The 21,082-nt window shown below is 34.2% G+C and overlaps 1 protein-coding gene across 1 annotated transcript in view; it reads right to left on the bottom strand.

Moving 5' to 3' along the window:
* The window catches only part of USH2A (usherin), a 714,551-nt gene that overhangs the window by 634,704 nt on the left and 58,765 nt on the right, over nucleotides 1–21,082 (bottom strand). The window contains exons 4-8 of the mRNA XM_045983172.1: nucleotides 7,520–7,583; nucleotides 5,285–5,579; nucleotides 4,113–4,297; nucleotides 3,174–3,395; nucleotides 1,972–2,065 (exon numbers count right to left, since the gene is read on the bottom strand). Coding sequence (XP_045839128.1) covers nucleotides 1,972–2,065; nucleotides 3,174–3,395; nucleotides 4,113–4,297; nucleotides 5,285–5,579; nucleotides 7,520–7,583 — 860 coding nt within the window. The remainder of the gene's footprint in view (nucleotides 1–1,971; nucleotides 2,066–3,173; nucleotides 3,396–4,112; nucleotides 4,298–5,284; nucleotides 5,580–7,519; nucleotides 7,584–21,082) is intronic.

Here is a 21,082-nt window from a genome sequence, read left to right as displayed (position 1 = left end):
AAGAGAATGGTCGAGTTTCATTCTTCTGCTTATAGCTGTCCAATTTTCCTAGCACCATTTATTGAAGAGACTGTCTCTTTTCCATTGGGTATTTTTTTCTTGCTTTGTCAAAAATTAGTTGACCATAGATATGAGGGTCCATATCTGGACTCTATTCTGTTCCACTGGTCTATGTGTCTGTTTTTGTGCTAGTACCATGCTGTCTTGGTGATCACAGCTTTGTAATATGGCTTAAAATCAGGCAACATGATGCCCCCAGCTTGGTTCTTCTTTTTCAACATTTCCTTGGTGATTTGGGGTCTTTTCTCATTCCATACGAATTTTAGAATCGTTTATTTCAGCTCTTTGAAAAATGCCATTGTTATTTTGATTGGGATGGCACTGAAAGTATAGATTGCTCTGGGCAGCATAAACATTTTAACATTAATTCTTCTGATTCATGAGCATGGAATATTTTTCCATCTTTTTGTGTCTTCTTCAATTTCTTTCATAAGTGCTCTATGGTTCCTAGCGTATAGATCCTTTAACTCTTTTGTTAGGTTTATTCCTAGGTGTCTTATGGCTTTTGTTACTATTGTAAATGGACAGTTTTCTTAAAGAATGAAATGAAACTGGACCACTCTCTTACATCATACACAAAGATAAACTCTAAATAGATGAAAGACCTTGATGTGAGACAGGAATCCATCAAAATCCTAGAAGCGAATATAGGCAGTAACCTCTTCAATATCATTCACAGCAACTTCTTTCAAGACACATCTCCAAAGGTAAGAGAAACAAAAGCAAAAATGAACTTTTGGGACTTCACCAAAATAAAAAGCTTCCTCACAGCAAAGGAAACAATCAACAAAACAAAGATACAATCCATGGAATGTTAGAAGATATTTGCAAACGACGCTACGGATAAAGAGTTAGTATCCAAGACCTATAAAGAACTTCTCAAAGTCAACACCTAAATAACAAATAATCAAGTTGAAAAAATGGGCAGAAGACATGAACAGGCACTTCTCCAAAGAAGACCAAAAAAAAAAAAAAAATGGTAACAGACACATGAAAAAATATTCAACATCATTAACCATCAGGGAAATTCAAATCAAAACCACACTGAGATACCACTTTACACCGGTTGGAATGGAAAAAATTGACAAGGCAAGAAACAAAAAATGTTGGAGAGGTTGTAGAGAAAGGGGAACCCTCTTACACTGTTGGTGGGAATGTAAGTTGGTATAGCCACTCTGGAAAATAGTGTGGATGTTCCTCAAAAAGTTAAAAATAGAGCTACCCTATAACCCAGCAATTGAACTATGGGATATTTAACCCAAAGATACAGACGTAGTGAAAAGAAGGATCACATATGCCCCAATGTTCATACAGCAATGTGGACAATAGCCAAACTGTGGAAGGAGCCAAGATGCCCTTCAATAGACAAATAGATAAAGAAGATGTGGTTCATACATACAATGGAATATTACTCAGCCATCAGAAAGGATGAATTACCCAACATTTTCATCACCATGGATGGAACTGGAGGAGATTATATTAAGTGAAATAAGTCAAGCAGAGAAAGACAATTATCATATTGTTTTACTTATTTTTGGAATACAAGGAATAGTGTGGAGGACATTAGGAGAAGGAAGGGAAAAATGAAGGGGGGTGGAAATCAGAGGATGAGATAACCATGAAAGACTATGGAATCCAGGAAGCAAACTGAGAGTTTTAGAGGGGAGAAGGTGGGAGGATAGGTTAGCCCAGGGGTGGGTATTAAGGAGGGCGTGTATTGCATGGAGCACTGGGTGTTATAAGCAAGCAATGAATCATAGAATACTATATAAAAAATTAATGATGTACTGTATAGTGACTAACATACCATAATAAAAAAAATTTTTTAAATTTATATTCACCATTTCATCATCCCTCGCCCATTTCCACTTTTTAAAAAATATATATCCATGTATCAAACAGAGAACTCACGTGAAGTCCTTGGGTGAAGCTTTCTAGAGAGCAGAGGCACTGATAGGGCTGGCTTGTTGTGTCACACTTATCAGCATGACCATAGCACTGACATCTGTGAACAGGAACATCAGACAATTCCTAAGCCAACTCAACTATGAATATATTTAAGGACCTGTGAATATATCCACTGTGTGTATCCAACAAGGAAGTCAAGTATGTTAATCAACACAAAATTCAGTTTCTCTTTATCATACAGATGTTCATGAAAGTTGTTAACTAATCCTAAAGTATTGGATAAAGTTTTATCAATATCCAAACAATGTTGTTCTGAGAAGGTAATTTTTAAGACTCCCTAGGAAAAGAGTTGAGGGTTGTTTCCACCTACAGTGCATAGCAAACTTGCCAAGGCATTTGCTGAAACTGTTAAAGACAGAATTGGAACTAGAAAGTTTAAAATAAACCGTAGGATGAAATTCACATATTTCAATTATTTGATTTTCCCCCCAAAGTTAGATGGTGAATACTTAATAGTATGACTATTTATCTTATAGTATTACTAAACAAACAAACTTATAGTTTGGTATTTTGGTTTGTTTCTAAAGATGTACTTTATTTACAGTGCCTATCACTCTTCTGGCACACTTTGATTCTAAATATAACCTATATATACCATTTCCATACCAGGGAGTATCTCCAGTTATCCGTGAGCCATGTTCTCAAATATAGTCAGATGTTTATAAATTATTTAGGGAATATTAGTTTTTCTTCCTAGGAAGACAAATATTCCCCATAAACGTGGGAATTGTAAACTCAGAGAGATCAAGCCCTGTACTTACAAAGTAGCTGGTAGGATAGTTGTAACGTGAAATCTAGCTCCTGCTCTCTGATTTCAAGAACACTTGAAAATTATATTCCAGAAAAAAACTAGCAAAATACTTGGTAAATTATTTCTAAGCCCAATTCAGGGTATCATACCTTCTCAACCCAATTTTAGCTTTTGAAAATTGATTCCATAACTGTGGTCTTACATACAGAAAAGAACTGCATACAAATCTTTCCAAGAAATCTTAGAGTAGGAAACCATTTCAAAATGTGAAGTTTGGAATCTAAGCTTGCTCTAAATCTTAATGTATTTTTAAATAAGTATGACAAAAATCTGGTTGAAAACAAAACTCATAGTGAAAAGGACCCTGCAATCAAAGTGTGGTAATTAACATTACCTCCCAGTGATGGTGATTTCATTGACTGCATAGTATCTGTGTCTGAGGCTGATAGGAGTCTCAGTTGTATAGTACTGTCCATGAAAATGAAGTCTTATTTGTGTGGCTTTTACAAACTCTTGAAGAGATGGGGTATTATAAAAGTCATTGTAGCCAGGTCGATGATTTGGTCCAGGTGATAGAATGCTAAATGTGATGTTACCATGGGAATATGGAGTAAAACTGTTGATGAAAAAAATTTGAAGTCATGAAAAACGATATTTTTAACAAAACATCATAACTTTGAGACATTACTACACAATATTTGTAACAGCTTAAATTCTCCATTCTGAGAAACATACATATCTAAGATATTTTATGAGCAAATATAATAGCATCACAGGAAAACATAGTAAAACATTTTCTAGAGGGCATAATAAAATTCTATTAATGTAGATAACTTGCTAAAACAATTGGAAAATCAGATTATAAAGTCCAAATGAGACTATAAACAAAAGATACTGTCAAGTCTTTTAAGATAACTCAATTTTTTTAATTAAGATTTTATTTATTTATTTTAGAGAGAGAGTGAGCGAGCAAGGGAGCAGGGAGAGGAGCAAAGGGCTAGGCAGAGGGAGTGGGAAAGAATCCCAAGCAGACTCCATGCTGAGTGCAGAGCCCAATGTGGGGCTTGATCTTACAACCCTGAGATCATGACTGGAACTGGAACCAAGAGTCAGTTGTCCAACCAACTAAGCCACCCAGGCCCTCCCATGATAATTTCAAAGCAGTTTAAAACTCATGTTAGGGGGGACTCTTAAAAGAATCTGTCTAAAGAAGGTTAGTGGTAGAGGGAAATCTCTACCAGCCTAATGAGTTAGTCTACCTTTGCTTCTTATTAACCCAGTAGTCTATTAAAATGAACTCCTTCAAATATAATTATTTGTTAAATATTCATACGTGGAAAGCTGAAGACAGTTGACAGAATCAGGATTTTCCAATTTTCCATTATTTTCCATGCCAAAATCTCTGCAATTTCTAGCAAAAAATTGCCAGTCCTCCCAATCTAGGTTGTCTTCCTTCTTCCTTTGAATCCTTATTGCTGTTGGTTGTGGACTAAGGAATTGAATGATAATATAAAACACCTGAAAATGGATAAGTTAATCATTGTCTTTAAGTTTTAAATTTGACTCATCAGTATAAATCAAACCAGGGAATTGTTAGTTTCAAAAATAATAGCTTACTTCCTCATAATGATAATTATCAAATATTTATTGGACAGCCAGAAACTTCATAGCCTTATAGTAAAAGGAACACAATCTATAATTACATATCCATCATTTCCCAAGGATTCTATAAATTAAGTGCAAATTTTAAGTTTGATAGAAAGACATGGAAAAAGAACCTTACTTACATGAGATAATTGTTATATAAGTTATTTTTAAGTAAATAGTATAAGCACCTCATAGATATAAATATAATAAATATAAATAAGTAAAAAATAATAATAAAAATATAATAAAATATAAATAAAAAGAATTATTTTCAATATGCATATGATTTCATAAAATATTTAAAAAGTAGGCCCTACATATTTTCTTTTAGATATTTTTATTTCATACATTATTATATACTACTTTAGTGAAGTAATGTTCAATCACCTAATTCACCTTGTAATAGATTGAATTGTATCTCCAAATAGATATGTTCAAGAACTAACTCCTGGTACCTGTGAATGTGACCTTTCGAAATAGGGTATTTGCAGATGTAATTAACTTAAGGACCTGAAGATGAAATCATCCTGGAAGAAGCCTTGGCCTTACAACAGAACAAGAAGAAAAAACTGACATGCAGAGAGAAACAAGGAGGAAGGCCCATGCAAATAGAGGCAGAGATGGGAGTTATGTGGCCATAAACCAAGGAACACCAGGAGTCACCAGAGCCTAGAAGGAGCAAAGAAGGATTCTGCACTAGAGTCTCTGGAGGGAGAGTAGCCCTGCCGATACTTTCATTTTCACTTCTGATCTTCAGAACTGTGAGGGAATAAATTTCTGTTGTTTTAAGCCATTAATTTAGTGACGACTGGTTGTGGCCATTACAGGAAATCAATACACCCCATTATTTCAAATTACCTGATACTGTCCATTTTCCAAATCTATCGAAATAGTCACTCCTTGATGAAGCTGGGTAATATTTGTAAACACTTGTGAAACCCACGAAGTACCAATATCATTATCATTGACAAAAGAAAGAGGATGGGCTTCAGGATTCAGGCGTAACACCCTATCAGTGGTTGTGTCTTCTGCGTCATTGGGAATGCAGTACCGCTGTCCCAAAGGATGGACCCTAGGGTGGCTGCCAGGGCAGCGGCAATGGGACTGGATATGCAATCTGAACAGATCTCCAGAAAAAACTTCCAGAATCTCCCTGTGGGTGTAAGAAGCAGACTATAAGGACGAAGAGCTCAGCAGTAATAGAACTTCCAAGGGTTGTTACAAATAAATATCACGATTCTAATGCTTTGATTACTATCCATTTAATTTTAATTATTTTCTAAACAGAACATAAAATCAAACTCATTCCTGGCCAAACAAACATACTCATAAAATGGATACTAGAAACAATAAGTTCTTAAGTGTTAATTTTTACATTGAGAAGCATGGGTAAGTCCTGGTCTGATTATTGAGACATTTATTTAAATATCACAATATTTTATTGTGCTTATTTGCGATGGAAAAAAAAAAGGTAACATTCATTTAGGTTGTTAAACTGACTTACCCCGACAATGAGTGATAATATACTGAAAATCCTAAGGGTTATAGATACTGTTTCTAATTCATCCATGGGAAAGAAATAAGAAAGCAAGTATCATTTTGTCTGCTGCTCTTTTAAGTGAAGGGACTGAGGCCAAGACCATTTGTCAGTGGTTTCCTGTGACTCATCAGTACAGAAATTGTCACCCTAAAGTGCCTCAATGGCTTTGGATCACCTGGCAGCTGCCAACAGTCAAAGAATAATGCCAATTCCAGGCAGACATATTTAATTTTTCCATTAAGGGCAATATAGCTGTTCTAGGTCAGAATTAGTTATTCTATTTATAGGCATTATTTCCCATAATACCTTTCCAGACATCTTACGTAGGCCAACACCAGTAACCCAGGTGTAACTAGAGAGATGAGGCTTCTTCCTTCAGATTCCACTGGGGGAATGGAATCAGGCAGTTTTTCCCATTCACTAAATCACATGAAATCACACCTTCTTCTTTAAATCTTATTGTTATTTTCCAATTGACACCAGGTTTTGAATGGGACCAAAAGTGATATCTTGGCTCCCAGGAAAAACTTTATTAGCCCCCCAGATTATTACAACAATGCTCTCCAGAATTTTAGACACAGGTAATTCAAAGAGTAGTGAGACTGCTGCCAGAAAATCTCCCTAATAATGAGTTCCAGTGCTACGGCACACTTTGTTCAGGTATCTCAGGATTATGTAGATTAGTAAAGAATGTTTATATTTCTAATGGACATACCACTGACCATAGCAGCACCTCAGGAGCAACACTTCTCAAATTGACAAGAGCTACTCCTGTCATTTGGAAATTCACAACACTAATCTGTATCTTCCTTTAAGAAATATGAATAAACATCATTCTTTTTGATCCTTAATAGAAATAAACAACATCAACTCATCTATGCAACAATGTACTATCATATAATCAAATCATTACTTGGGAAAGAAACTTCAGAGGACATCTAAGCAGAAATTTCACTTGAAATTTTCTGAAAAGAATGAAAATCTATGTTTCTTTAAGAATCCCTAGGAAAGATTTCCCACTTATTCTTAAAATGAAATACTTGATTAACACTAGTCCAAATGTATATAATTTTTGTTCACTGGAAATAGAAAAAATATATAAAAAATTACTTATTCTTTTTGTCTCCAAGTCTAATAGCTCAGTCTCTTGAGATTTTCCCATATAGCAAAATAATCATTTTCATTTTTCTAAATTCTCAGTACTTATAAATTCAGCAAAGCAAGTTTAAAAGGCAGAGCAGTTTCTTATGTATCAGAAACTTCTTCATGTATCCCAAATTCTATAATACAACTTACTAAAAAAAATCTAATTTCTTTAGAGAAAATCCTTTGTAAAGAATTTCATCAATTTCATATTATAAGGAATTAACCAACGGAGTAGCACTAGTGAATAACAATCATAGGCTAAGCCAAAGTAAACATTGTAAACATTAATTGGGTGATATTTGTCAAATGTTGTAAAGATGAAAATAATATAATATTTTGCAACTCTTACTTAAGCAGATTCAGGAATTATTCGTACACCTGTTGAGTTCTACACCACATTCACTTACCTGTTTGTAAGCGCCACTTGGTAAAATCGAAAATCTTGCATTCTTCCAACAAACTGCTCTAATCCTGCAGAGAACATATAATATACATAATATAAAAAGTCATGGTTTTCCAAGCAGTGGCTGACAAACATTCAAGGGAAATTCCTTTAAAGCTATAAAATTTCCAATCATATTTATATCAAAGCTTTTTCAAACTCCTAGAGACCAATATATGATTTGCCTGTTCCACATAATAATTAATAGTCATAATTATCTCCACAGACATTGCAGAATTTAACTCAAAGTGAATATTTGCCCAGCTTATTTACTAGCCTAACTTGTGGGTCAAATAAAAATTATTTTAGTATTTCTTTGAATTGAGGTATAGTTGACAAACAGTATTACATTACTTTCAAGGGTACAACATAATTCCACAACTCTATATGTTATACAGTATTCACCACAAGTGTAGCTCCCATCTGTCACCATAAAATGCATTACAATACCATTGATTCTATTCCCTATGCTGTACTTTTCATCCCTGTGACTTATTCATTCCATAACTCTCCAAATCAAATTTCTCTCTAGTTTATAAACCTATAAATCTATCATGTTATCAGTGCTAAATTTGATTGTCATCTACTTTCAACTGCAATTTCCAGAGCATTTGCATTGCCAAGAGAAAGACTCCCACCTGTTCTGTCATTCCCCCTGCTCTGTCTCCAAGCTCCAGAGTATCACTTTGGGTCATCTCCAAACTTAGATTAATGCTTGGTCTAGAAAATCTCCAGGAAATGAAGATCAATTGAAAACCTCCTACTCATAAATTCTGAGTTATTCACATATATCAATGGCATTCTAGCTCAGTCTCAAATTCCATTATCTCCTGAGAATTCTTCTAAGACAAGCCAGATTCAAAGCCCACTCTTCATTGAATTAGGTGAACTTTCAAAGTGTAGGTAGATATCAACCTTAAACCACTTAATATTATTTTATTGATTCACTTAGCAAATATTTATTTAGGATTTAATAACAGATAAGCCCAAGAGAGTGGGAACAGAAAAACCTAAGAAAACTAATACCTCTAAGGTTTTTTTCTTATACCTATAATAATGAGAAAAATTTTATTAAAATGGCAAAATCCTAGCTAGAGTTTGGATCATGGGAACACAAAAAGGGGGATGTGGCACCTTATTGTGCCAATTCAATGTTAAGTGGTTTTTAAATTAAATTTAGAGCAGTGGCCAACTTATTGAATGGTCATTTCCTCAAATATATTTGTTTTTAAGCTATATTGCTTTTATTTTTGTCTTGATGATAGTTTAAAGAAAATATGATCTATCCTTGTTGCAGCTTCTTGATGGTAACATGGAAGAAACTAGGACAGAGTAAGGATATATCTGATGAATAAAACATACAGAGTAGAATTAGCACACTGAATAGTCTGAGATGTTGATCTCAGAAGCAAGAGGATGAATGGGCAAAGAGGCGACACTTGGCATAAAAAGAGTATGTGTCTGTGTAAACGTGTATGTGCATGTGTGTGTGTGTGTGTGTGTGTGTATATGTGTATATATATATATTTATGTTGAAGGATATTTAAGAAAGTAATCAAGAATATTTTATATATTCTTTCATAAGCATAGATATTTTCAATCAATATACTTTCAAAAAATATATATCTATGAGCTTTTGCTCACCACCCCTCTATCTCAGGCTTTCACACACCCTAAAACCTGAGGTCCAAAGGAAAAAGATGGACCATGCAGCCTCCTGCTCTAACTTTTCTGTAAGGAGAGCTGCCCTATTCTATCTGTCCAGAAACAGGCACCTGAAACAAATGCAAACTTAATTATTTCTTAAAGCAGTGTTATGAAGACAAAACAAAAAATACTATAAAACTTTGTAGAAATTTTTAAATTTCCAACCTAGATTGTTTTAAAATGTATAATTAAAAGAAATAAGAAAATGCGATAAAATATCCATTGGTGAATTGGTCATCTAGAAACCTTGATAAATTGACCAGGATCCACAATCTAAAGCTGAGCAAAGCAGGGAATGGCCTAAGGCAGGATAGGCCTTTCTTGGAGATGGGGAGAAAATGGGAACTTAACTGAATACAGTTAAGTCATTGTGTGCTGTGTGTTTTGTCTGGGGAATAGGGAGGGCTAACAAAGGAAATTACTCATGATACGAATTTTCTTTCTGAGGTAAGAGGTAATGTTGTCTTCCTAAATGAAGGAAGCTGGATTTACCTCTTGTTTATTTCTTTACCTTCACTTGTTAAATATTTTATCTCAAATAACCCAGAAAATACAGATAATGAAAAATAGATAATCATTTGTAATTTTGAAAGGTCTAATAAAACTGAAAGCAAAAATGATGAATGCTTTGATTTTGTCAAAGCCAGAATCATGACTAAATTGTCAAGGTGGTTATATCCTTTTATACATTAATCCATTCAACAACTATTTATTGAGAACCTATTATGTGCCAGGCACTTTCATGGATTCCAAAGATATAGCAGTTAATGAAATAGGCACAAAACAAACAAAAAGCTTCTTTTTATGGAGCTTGCATTCAAGCAGCTAGATGAACACAGTAAAAATGAGCAATTAATATAGTATCCTAGAATGTGACAAATGCTATGAAGAATTGGGAAAATTAGACCAGTTTTGAAAGCATAGACTGGACTTTTAATTTGGATGTTATGTTCAAGAGAGGTTTCATTGAGTGTATTGATTCAATGTGGTATTGACAGGGGAATGGGAATAAATCATGCATATATCTAGGGGCAAAATATTCCAGACAGAAGTCAATGAGTGCACAGATCCCTAAGGCAATATGCTTGGCATGTGAGAAGAACTGCAAGGAGCTAGCTTCCTGGAGCAGAATAATAGAGGGGAGGCTATTGGAAGATAAGGTCAGACAAGTAAATGCTGGGGTAATGGGATTCAAATCATTAAAAGCCTTTCAAACCTATTGTAAAGACTTTGATTTTTATTCTGAATGAAATAGGAAGTCACTCGAGGGTTTACAGTAGAGGAGTGACATGATCTCAGGTTTATTCAAAAGTGTTGAGAATAGAAGTAGTGAGAAGTAAAAGTAGTAAGACAAGTTAAGCTATTACAGAAATCCAAGTAAAAAATAATTGTACTCAGGCCAAGGTGTAGAAGTGCAGGTGTACATTTCAATGCTGATAACTTAGAATTCACTTCCTATATTTTAATAATAGTTAAAGGGAAGCTCTGCTGCAGAGGGATAATGAAATACATTTTATCATCTATAAAATATAGGGACTTGTTTTATTACCTTTAAAAATCATTTTAAAGTTTCGGAGTCTGAACATAGAACAATCACATCCTCTATTGCAGAAATTCATATTTGAAGAAATTTTCAGAACAAAAAAACTAGAAGAAGTTCTCTAAAGACCTAGCACTAATGTAAATCATCCATTCCATATAAGAGACTTATGATTTTGATTTATGGGGAATATATCATAAAATATTTTAAGGATGCAGTCATAAAAATGGATTTTACTCATTTCTTTGCTAGTTGCTAATTTGTTAACAATAGATAATCATTTGAATAACTATTACATAAAAAGATTCTCCTTTGAAAAATATTCATATGCAAAAATAGGTCTAAGTAATATAAATGGACCAAGGAAATAGATATGACTCATGCCAGAAATCTCTCATAGTTGTCTATTCAGAAAACAGATAATGACTGGAAAAAAGTCATATATCCCCATTACAACAGGTAGCACAGCAAAATTAGTTAAATGAGAAAACTGTGAGTAAATAATCTAATATATGAATCTGGGTAAACACAGGTTTTCAAAAAGCCTAAAATAAATGTCAAACAAATGGGAAAGGAAGAAATAAAACTGCCTCTATTCATGGATAACATGAGTGTCTACTTAGAGAATCCCAGTGAATCTACATAAAAGCTACAAGAAGTAATAAGAGAATTTAACTATTTTATATGACACAAGTTAAATATATAAAAATCAATTCAATTCTTATATATTAGTGATGAAACACTGAAAATAAGTTTTTTAAAGTACCATTTATATTAGCCACAAAACATGAAAACATGAAATTATCAATTAAAACATGGCAATGTATTCAGGAAAAAATACAAGACAATGATGAAAGAAATCACAGAATGTCATTAGGCAGAGTGAGAATAACTGACAATTCTCTCTGTCATAAAATCAAGGAAAACACTACCAAAGAGTGCCAGATAAACGTCTCTGGAAATCTGTCTAAAACCAAAGTTTTAGACAAACCTGGGAGGATTTTTTTTTTTTTTAAATGTCTGATTATCAGTAAGAATAGCATGCTTCGGTGGCATTTTAACTTTGTCTATTCCCATCCTACTCTCTGCCATTCAGTGGTAACCTTGAAAATAAACATTCATAATAATAGTGAAAAGCAACAGCTTAGCAGTCATAGGAGAAATCAGAATGAGACTAGAGTTTTTACAAAACCTCAAACTCAGGAAATTGTCACTATTTAATCTGTCTAGCTATATCTTAGAAAACCCCATGAGCAAGACCTGAACATAATCAGAGCTTATCCAGCAGAAAGTCTTTTCTTTAGGGATGTTTGTTGAAAATAATCAGTGGCAACTGTTTAAGATTGCAGTTGCCTGAGGCAGGAATAATAGATAGGGAAACAATGAACAAATCAAAAAGGGTAAATAGAAGAGCTGTATGAAATGTTCATAGGGGGCTTTACAAAGCTCTGAAATATTACTGGAAATCTAGAAGCCCATGGACATGCAAAGGGTTATGTGCATGCCCAAGAGAGACCTGAGAAGGATCTAAGCTCTCACCTCTGCTTGACCTTCCAGTTCTGCACAAGCAGGGAGTGTTAACTAAAGAAGACAGCTTAGCCACTTATATGTTGGAGTCACCACAACACAAATATAGAGCTTTCAGCAAAGACTAAAAAACTTACTTATTCTAGAAATTTAAGAAATTCTCTCTTCAATTACTTAGTTGAGCACTAAGTTAATTGTACAGAGATTCCAGTACCACATGTGACAACAATACAGACTTTATGTAATTCATTCAGGAAAGTCACTATAATATTAGAATAATTGGATCCCAGAAGAAAAAGAAGGGGGGGGGCAAAAAGCATATTGGAGAAATTACAGTGGAGATGTGTGGAAACACACATCAAAATCCCAAAAAGCACAGAAAACCTCCCTCAAAATCAATAAAAATAGGTCAACACCCAATTTAATCTAATATTAAAACTTAGAAGTCTCAGAGACAAAGAGAAAATCCTGAAAGCAGCTCAGGACAAGAGGTCTGTAACATATAATGGCAGAAATATTAGATTGGTAACAGACCTATCCACAGAGTCCTGACAGGTCAGAAAGGGCTGGCATGATATATTCAGAGAACTGAACAAGAAAAATATGCAGCCAAGAATACTATATCCACCTAGGCTATCATTGAAAATGAATAAGAAATAAAAAGTTTCAAGGACACAGAAAAACTAAAAGAATTTGCAAACACCAAACCAGTATTACAGGAAATATTCAAAGGGGTACTCTAAACAAAGAAAAGGCCTAAAAGTAACAGACCAGAAAGAATAGTGACAGTCATCTCACAGGCAATAAAATGGCACTAAATTCATATCTTTCAAAAGTTACCCTTTCAATAGTTACCCTGAATGTAAATGGGCTAAATGCCCCAATAAAAAGACATAGGGTGTCATATTGGATTAAAAACAAACAAACAAACAAAAAACACACAGAAGACTCTTTGATATGCTGTCTGCAAGAGACTCATTTTAGACCCAAAGACACCTCCAGATTGAAAGTGAGAGTGTGGAACACCATCTACCATGTTAATGGACATCAAAAGAAATCTGGGGTGGCAATCCTTATACCAGATAAATTAGATTTTAAGCCAAAGACTATAATAAGAGATGAGGAAGGACACTATATCATATTTAAAGGGTCTATCCAACAAGAAGATCTAGCAATTTTAAATATCTATGCCCCTAACATGGAAGTAGCCAACTATATAAACCAATTAATATCAAAATCAAAGAAACACATCAGCAATAATACAATAATAGAAGGGGATTTTAACACCACCCTCACTGAAATGGACAGGTCATCTAAGCAAAAGATCAACAAGGAAATAAAGGCTTTAAATGACACACTGGACCAGATGAACATCACAGATATATTCAAAACATTCCATCCAAAAGCAACAGAATACACATTCTTCTCTAGTGCACATGAAATATTCTCCAGAATAGATCACATCCTGGGTCACACATTGCGTCTCAACTGGTACCACAAGATTGGGATAGTTCCCTGCACATTTTCAGACCACAATGCTCTGAAGCTAGAACTCAATTACAAGAGGAAATTTGGAAAGAACCCAAATACATGGAGGCTAAAGAGCATCCTACTAAAGAATGAATGGGTCATCCAGGAAATTAAAGAAGAATTGAAAAAATTTATGGAAATAAATGATAATGAAAATACAACTACTCAAAATCTTTGGAACACAGCAAAGATGGTCCTGAGAGGAAAGTATATAGCAAGAAACAACTGTATTCTCAAGAAACAAGAATGTCTCCAATACACAATCTGACACTATACCAAAAGGAGCTGGAGAAAGAGTAACAAAGAAAGCCTAAACCCAGCAGAAGAGAAATAATCAAGATCAGTGTAGAAATCAATGAAATAGAAATCAAAAGAACAACAGAACAGATCAAGGACACTAGGAGCTTGTTCTTTGAAAGAATTAATAAGATTGATAAACCCCTGGCCAGAGTTATCAAAAAGAAAAGAGGAAGGACCATGATAATAAAATCATGAATGAAGGAGGAGAGATCACAACCAACACCAATTGTTGAAATACAAACAATTATAAGAACATATATTGAGCAATTATACGCCAGTGAATTAGATAATCTGGAAGAAATGGATGCATTCCTAGAGACATATAAACTACCACAACTGAACCAGGAAGAAATAGAAAACCTGAATAGATCCATAACCAGTAAGGAAATTGAAGCAGTCATCAAAAGTCTCCCAATAAAAAAGATCCCAGGGCCAAATGGCTTCCGAGGGGAATTCTACCAAACATTTAAAGAAGAATTAATACTTATTCTCCTGAAACTGTTCCAAAAAATAGAAAGGAAAACTTCCAAACTTATTTGATGAGGCCAGCATTACCTTGATCCCAAAACCAGACAAAGACCCCATCAAAAAGGAGAATTATAGACCAATACTCCTGATGAACATGGATGCAAAAATTCTCAGCAAAATACTAGCCCATACGACTCAACAGTACATTAAAAAGATTATTCACCCCAACCAAGTGGGATTTATTCCTGGACTTCAAGTTTGGTTCAACAACTGCAAATAAATGTGATACAACACATTAATAAAAGAAAGAATAAGAACCATAGGATACTTTCAATAGATGCAGAAAAACCAAATGACAAAATACAGCACCCTTTCTTGAGCAGAACTCTTCCCAGTGTAGGGATAGAGGATACATACCTCAGTATCATAAAACCCATCTATGAAAAGCCCATAGCAAATATCATTCTCAATGGAGAAAAACTGAGAGCTTTTCTCCTCAGATCAGGAACATGGTAGAGATGTCCACTATCACCACTGATATTCAACACAGTGGAAGTCCTAGCTCAGCAATCAGACAACAAAAATAAATAAAAGGCATCAGAAGCAGCAAAGAAGAAGTCAAACTCTCACTCTTTGCAGATGATATGATACTTTATGTGGAAACCCGAAAGACTACACTCCAAAATTGCTAGAATTCATACAGGAATTTAGTAAAGTGTCAGGATATAAAATCAGTGCATAGAAAGCAGTTGCATTTCTATACACCAACAATAAGACAGAAGAAAGAGAAATTAAGAAGTTGATCCCATTTATAAAGGTACCAAAAACCATAAGATATCTAGGAATAAATCTAATCAAAGAGGCAAAGAATCTGTATTCAGAAAACTATAGAATACTCATGAAAGAAATTGAGGAAGAAACAAAGAAATGGAAAAATGTTTCATGCTTGTAGATTGGAAGAACAAATATCGTGAAAGTGTCTATGCCACCTAGAGCAATCTACACATTCAAAGTAATCCCTATCAAAATACCATCAACTTTTGTCAAAGAAATGGAACAAATAACACTAAAATTTATATGGAACCAGAAAAGACCCTGAATAGCCAGGGAATGTTGAAAAAGAAAACCAAAGCTAACAGGATGACAATTCCAGACTTCAAGCTTATTACGAAGCTGTGATCATCAAGACAGTATGGTACTGGCACAAAAACAGACACATAGATCAATGGAACAGAATAGAGAGCCCATAAATGGACCCTCAACTCTATGGTAAACTAATCTTTGACAAAGCAGGAAAGAATGTCCAGTGGAGACAGCCTCTTCAACAAATGGTGTAGGGAAAATTGGACAGCCACATGCAGAAGAATGAAAGAATGAAACTGGACCATTTCCTCACACCACACACAAAATTAGACTCAAAATGGATGAAAGACTTCAATGTGAGACAGGAATCCATCAAAATCCATGTGAACAACACAGACAGCAACCTCGTCGACCTCAGCTACCGCACCTTCTTCCTGGAAACATCGCCAAAGGCAAAGTGACATTTCAACTATCATTACAATACTTACCTTAAATGTAAATGGTATAGATACAATTATGATCCAACTATGTGCTTTCTTTGAGGGATAAACTCAAAGAAACAAAAAGGTTGGAAGTTAAAAGGTAGAAGAAAGATATGCCACATAAACCATAACCAAATACATTCTCAATAACCACTGGGTCAGGAAAAGAATCACACACAAAAAACATAGAAAATACTTTTAGACAAATGAAAATAAGCACACAACATATCACACTTCATGAGTTTCAGGTAAAGTGATGCTTAAAGAGAAATATAGCTGGAAATATCTATATTAAAGAAGAAAGAAATCAAATCAATGACCTAATATTCTACCTTAAGAAACGGGCGGGGGGGGGGGGGGGCAGGGGGAGAGGAAACTCCACTCAAAGTAAGTAGAAAGAAGGAAATTATAAAGATCAGAGTAGACATAAATGAAATAGAAAATAGAAAAACAATAGGGAAAACCAACAAAATCAAAAGTTTATTCTATAAAATGCTTAGCAAATCTGACAAACATTTAGCTAGATTGACCAAGAAAAAAAGGAGAGGAAGAATCAAATTACTAAAATGAGAAATGAAAGAAGGAACAGTACAACTGACCTCACAAACATGAAAAGATTATAAGGTAATCCTATAAACAACTATCCTAACAATTAGATAACCTAGATAAAATGAATAAATTCCTACAAAGGTACAAACTATGGAAACTGACTCAAGAAGAATAGCAATCTGAATAGAGTTTTAATAAGAAAAGGGAATAAATTAGTAATAAAAAAATTAAACACAAAGAAAATCCAGGATCAGATACCTTAACTGGTGAATTCTTTAAAACATTTAAAGGAGAAATAACACCAATCCCTTACAAGCTCTCCCAAAAAAGAGAATATGAAGAAATACTCCTCAAATCATTCACAGAGTGAGTTGACTCTATGATGTCATCTTATTCTGATATGAAAACCAATAAAGATATCACAAGAAAAGAAAGTTACAGATCAAGATGTTTTATAAATATAGAGGCAAAATCTTCAACAGTATACTTGTACACCAAATCTAGCACCATAAATAAAATATATATATATACCATAGAGACAGTAATACAGAGGCACCTGAGTGGCTCAGTTGTTAAGCAGCTGTCTTCAACTCAGGTCATGATCCCAGGGTCCTGGGATCGAGCCCTACATTGGGCTCTCTGCTCTACTGGGAGCCTGCTTTTCCCTCTCCTACTCCCCTGCTTATGTTCCCTCTCTTGCTGTCTCTCTCTCTCTCTGTGTGTCAAATAAATAAATAAAATCTTTTTTTTAAGTGTAATATATACCATAAGAAAGTGAGCTTTACCCCAGATATACAAGGCTGGTTCAACATGTGAATATTAAATAATGAAAAGTATTGATAGAATAAAAGATAAAAACCAAATGATCATCTCCATAGATACAGGAAAGGCATTTACCAAATTCCAATACTATTTCATTATATTTTTCAGTAATCTATAGAACAACACTACTTTGTCATGAAAACAAACTATGAAAGAAGGGAACTTCCTCATCTGATAAAGGGCTATTCTAAAAATCTACAGCTAAATTTACATTTGATGGTGAGAAACTAAATGCTTTCCCCCTACAAGACAAGACACAGAGTCCACTTTTGCCACTTCCATGCAACATTGTTATGGACATTCTAGCCTTGGTAATTAAGTGAGGAAATAATATTTCCCAGATTAGAAAGAAAGAAGTAAAACAGATGTACACAAGGAGAGATTATAATTATACAATTTTATAAATTATAAAAAGAGATAAAAATCTAACTGTTGACTTGGGAACAAAGAAATAATACATACTTTTATGCATAAAATGAAATATTAACAACGTAACTAAAATGAATGAATCAGACATCAATAATTCTTAGAAACAATTTTTGTGCAAAAACCAAGTTGAAAATACACTAAGAAGCCATTCATACACATTTTGAGAGAGCGTGAAGATAATAGCCAATATTATATTACTTAAGAATACATACGTATTAGGCTGAACTATTTGAAATAGATAATAGGTAGCCATTTTTTACATATAAAAATGGCAATTCTATATGCTTCAACCTCATAATAAAAGCATAAAACATACATGAGAATGATAAATGTAAATACAGAATAGGAAAAGGGATTTTTAAAAGTCTTTAAAAATTGTTTAAATACATTTTGAAATTTCAATGCTATAAATGTCCATTGCCTGGAAAAAATCACTGATGTAAAGAAAGCAGGACATTTCTAAGTTATTTTGGAGAGTTAGATGCTACTATAAATGCCAAAGTCTAATAAATGGTAATAACAACAGGTTAAGTTACTAAGACTAGATCTGTCCCATGTGAACCAAATATTTTAGAATTAGAACTAGAAGTATAATAATTAAGATAGATGGCTTTAAATAGAGATATCTACCCACATGTTAAAAGAATTAAAGATAACTACTGCATTCTTTTTTAGAAATAATATCTAATATGATATAAAACTAAAAATCTTCATCTTTGAAAATAACAAATCTTAAAGTCTGAGCATTTGACAACACCATTAATAGATTTGCATATGTAAAAAACAAACTCTCAGTGCAGTAGGAAAAAAAAGTCTATGTCCTTTCAGCAAATACTTAGGTAATGGCCTTTCATCATTCATATCAAGAATTCAGATAGAAAATAAAGGTATGCATGAAGGGATCAGGTTAATTATCTGATTTCTATTTACTTCAGTGTGACACTGAGAAAAACATTATATTCAAAAACAAATTTAAAAAGAAACCATAAAAATCTAGAACTTCAAAATATGGTGAGTCTAGAACAGAGTATCGAAACAGCTTACTCATTTACTTTTTTTAATGCTCAAAGTGGTAAGGGCTTTATGCCAAAAAAGAAAAAACCAAAAAACAAAAAAAACTTAAATTTTTTTTTCCAGTTTTGTTGCTATTGTTAATGTTGTTTTGAGGCACCAATAGCAAAGGATAAGAATATACTCCCATTGTTATGGAACAAATAAGGAAATACATCTCCAAATGAAACTATCACTGCAGACAATAACAAAAGACAAGCGTTCAATGTACAGTCACATACAATTAATACAGGTATTATTATACAAATGCATTAGACATAACTATTATAAAATTTCTTGAATTAAGAAAATTTGATGGGGTGCCTGGGTGGCTCAGTGGGTTAAAACCTCTGCCTTAGGCACAGGTCATGATCCCTGGGTCCTGGGATTGAGCCCCACAAGGGGCTCAGTGGGAAGCCTGCTTCCCTCTCTCCCTCTGCCTGCCTCTCTGCCTACTTGTGATCTCTCTCTGTCAAATAAATAAATAAATAAAATCTTTTAAAAACAAGGAAAGTTTGAAAGTTCACCTCCAGAATCATTATTTAAATCAGTAAAAAGAAAGTTGTCAGCCTGAAGAATCAACAGATGGCCATAAAATATTCAAAGTTAGTAAACAATCACCAGAAAATAGAAACTAATATTATGCTCACTTCAATCAATTCCTTTACTTCTCTTCAGAACCAGCTTTCTCCAATATCTATGCTCAAAACCTCCTTTTCCATATTGTTCAGTCTCATCCCTCTTCTCTATCCCTAGACTGCAAGTGTACTCTTGATGGCCACCCTAGGTGTGATTTTCAGTTTTATAACTTCTTCTCCTTAATATTCTGCTGCTTGATATCATTGAAGAACATCTTGAAATGTTCTTCACTTGTCCTCTAATATCATAACCCGTCTAGACCACATCTGTATGTCCTCAGTTGCCTCTCCTCTTTGTCACCAACACCCAACCTTCTATCTGTAGCTCTTTTTTCTACATTTCTCTCCTTCAAGAATTTTGTCTGCTGCTAGAACTTCAAAAATAACCTCTATAAGGAATATTCTTACCTCTGTATCATTAACCCTAAATCAATCCTCAAATCCAGCCACCAGTTTCAAATGATGTTCTGTCACTTCTACTAGGATATTCCTTTTCTGTCTCAAATAATCAATGCTCATTCCCCTAAGCTTACTCACTATGCTCTCCCTTCCCTCATCTCCTCTCCTCCATTAACCTTTCCCTCTTTTTTTCTTCTTCCTTCCTCTTCCCCACCTCACATATGTACCATGTACATATAAAACTCCAGCTTCCCAATTTCCTTTTAAGATACATCTTTGACCCCTTCTTCTCCTTTAGTCACAGGGTCTGCCCAACTAATGCTTTGCAACATTTTATGTTCTAATGAACAAAATAAGTTCATTAGATATCACTTCTGGATCATTACCAGAGAGGTAAGGCTGGCAAACTAACTCAAGCTGTATCCATAAGCTCTACCCTTTAGATCTTCCTACTCCATTTACTGAGTAAACAGCAAATATTTACTGAATGCTACCATGGGACAGGTGATCTTCTAGGCTCTTGGGATACATCAGTGAACAATATAAACAAAAAGTCGCTGTCTTCACAGAATTTACATTCTAGAGGGCAAAACATACATACACAACGAAAATGACAAGTAACTCATATAATATGTTAAAATGGTAAGTGCCATGGGAGGGGGGGAAAAAGAGCATAATGAGGACCAAAAATGGTTAACTGGTATTTGCAATTTTAAACAAGGTGGTAGGGAAGATTTCATTAAGAACGTGATATTTGAGCAGACTCAAATAAGAGAGGGAGTCAATCCTGTGGACATCAGGAGGTAAAGACTTCCAGACTAAACGAATAGTGAATACTGCAAAGACCCTAACACAGAAGTGTGCTTCACATATTCAAGAAATAGCAACAATATCAATTTTCATGAGACAAATTAAACACAAGAAATGATAGTAATAGTAAAGCCAGAGAAGTAACTGCATTCAGATCATGTAGGTCTTACAGGCCATCTTAAAAATAATGGCCT

This window comes from Meles meles, chromosome 17 (assembly GCF_922984935.1).
Source record: "Meles meles chromosome 17, mMelMel3.1 paternal haplotype, whole genome shotgun sequence".
NCBI lineage: Eukaryota > Metazoa > Chordata > Mammalia > Carnivora > Mustelidae > Meles > Meles meles.
Note: the sequence above shows the minus strand (reverse complement) of the source record. Positions and strands in the feature narration are given on the sequence as shown.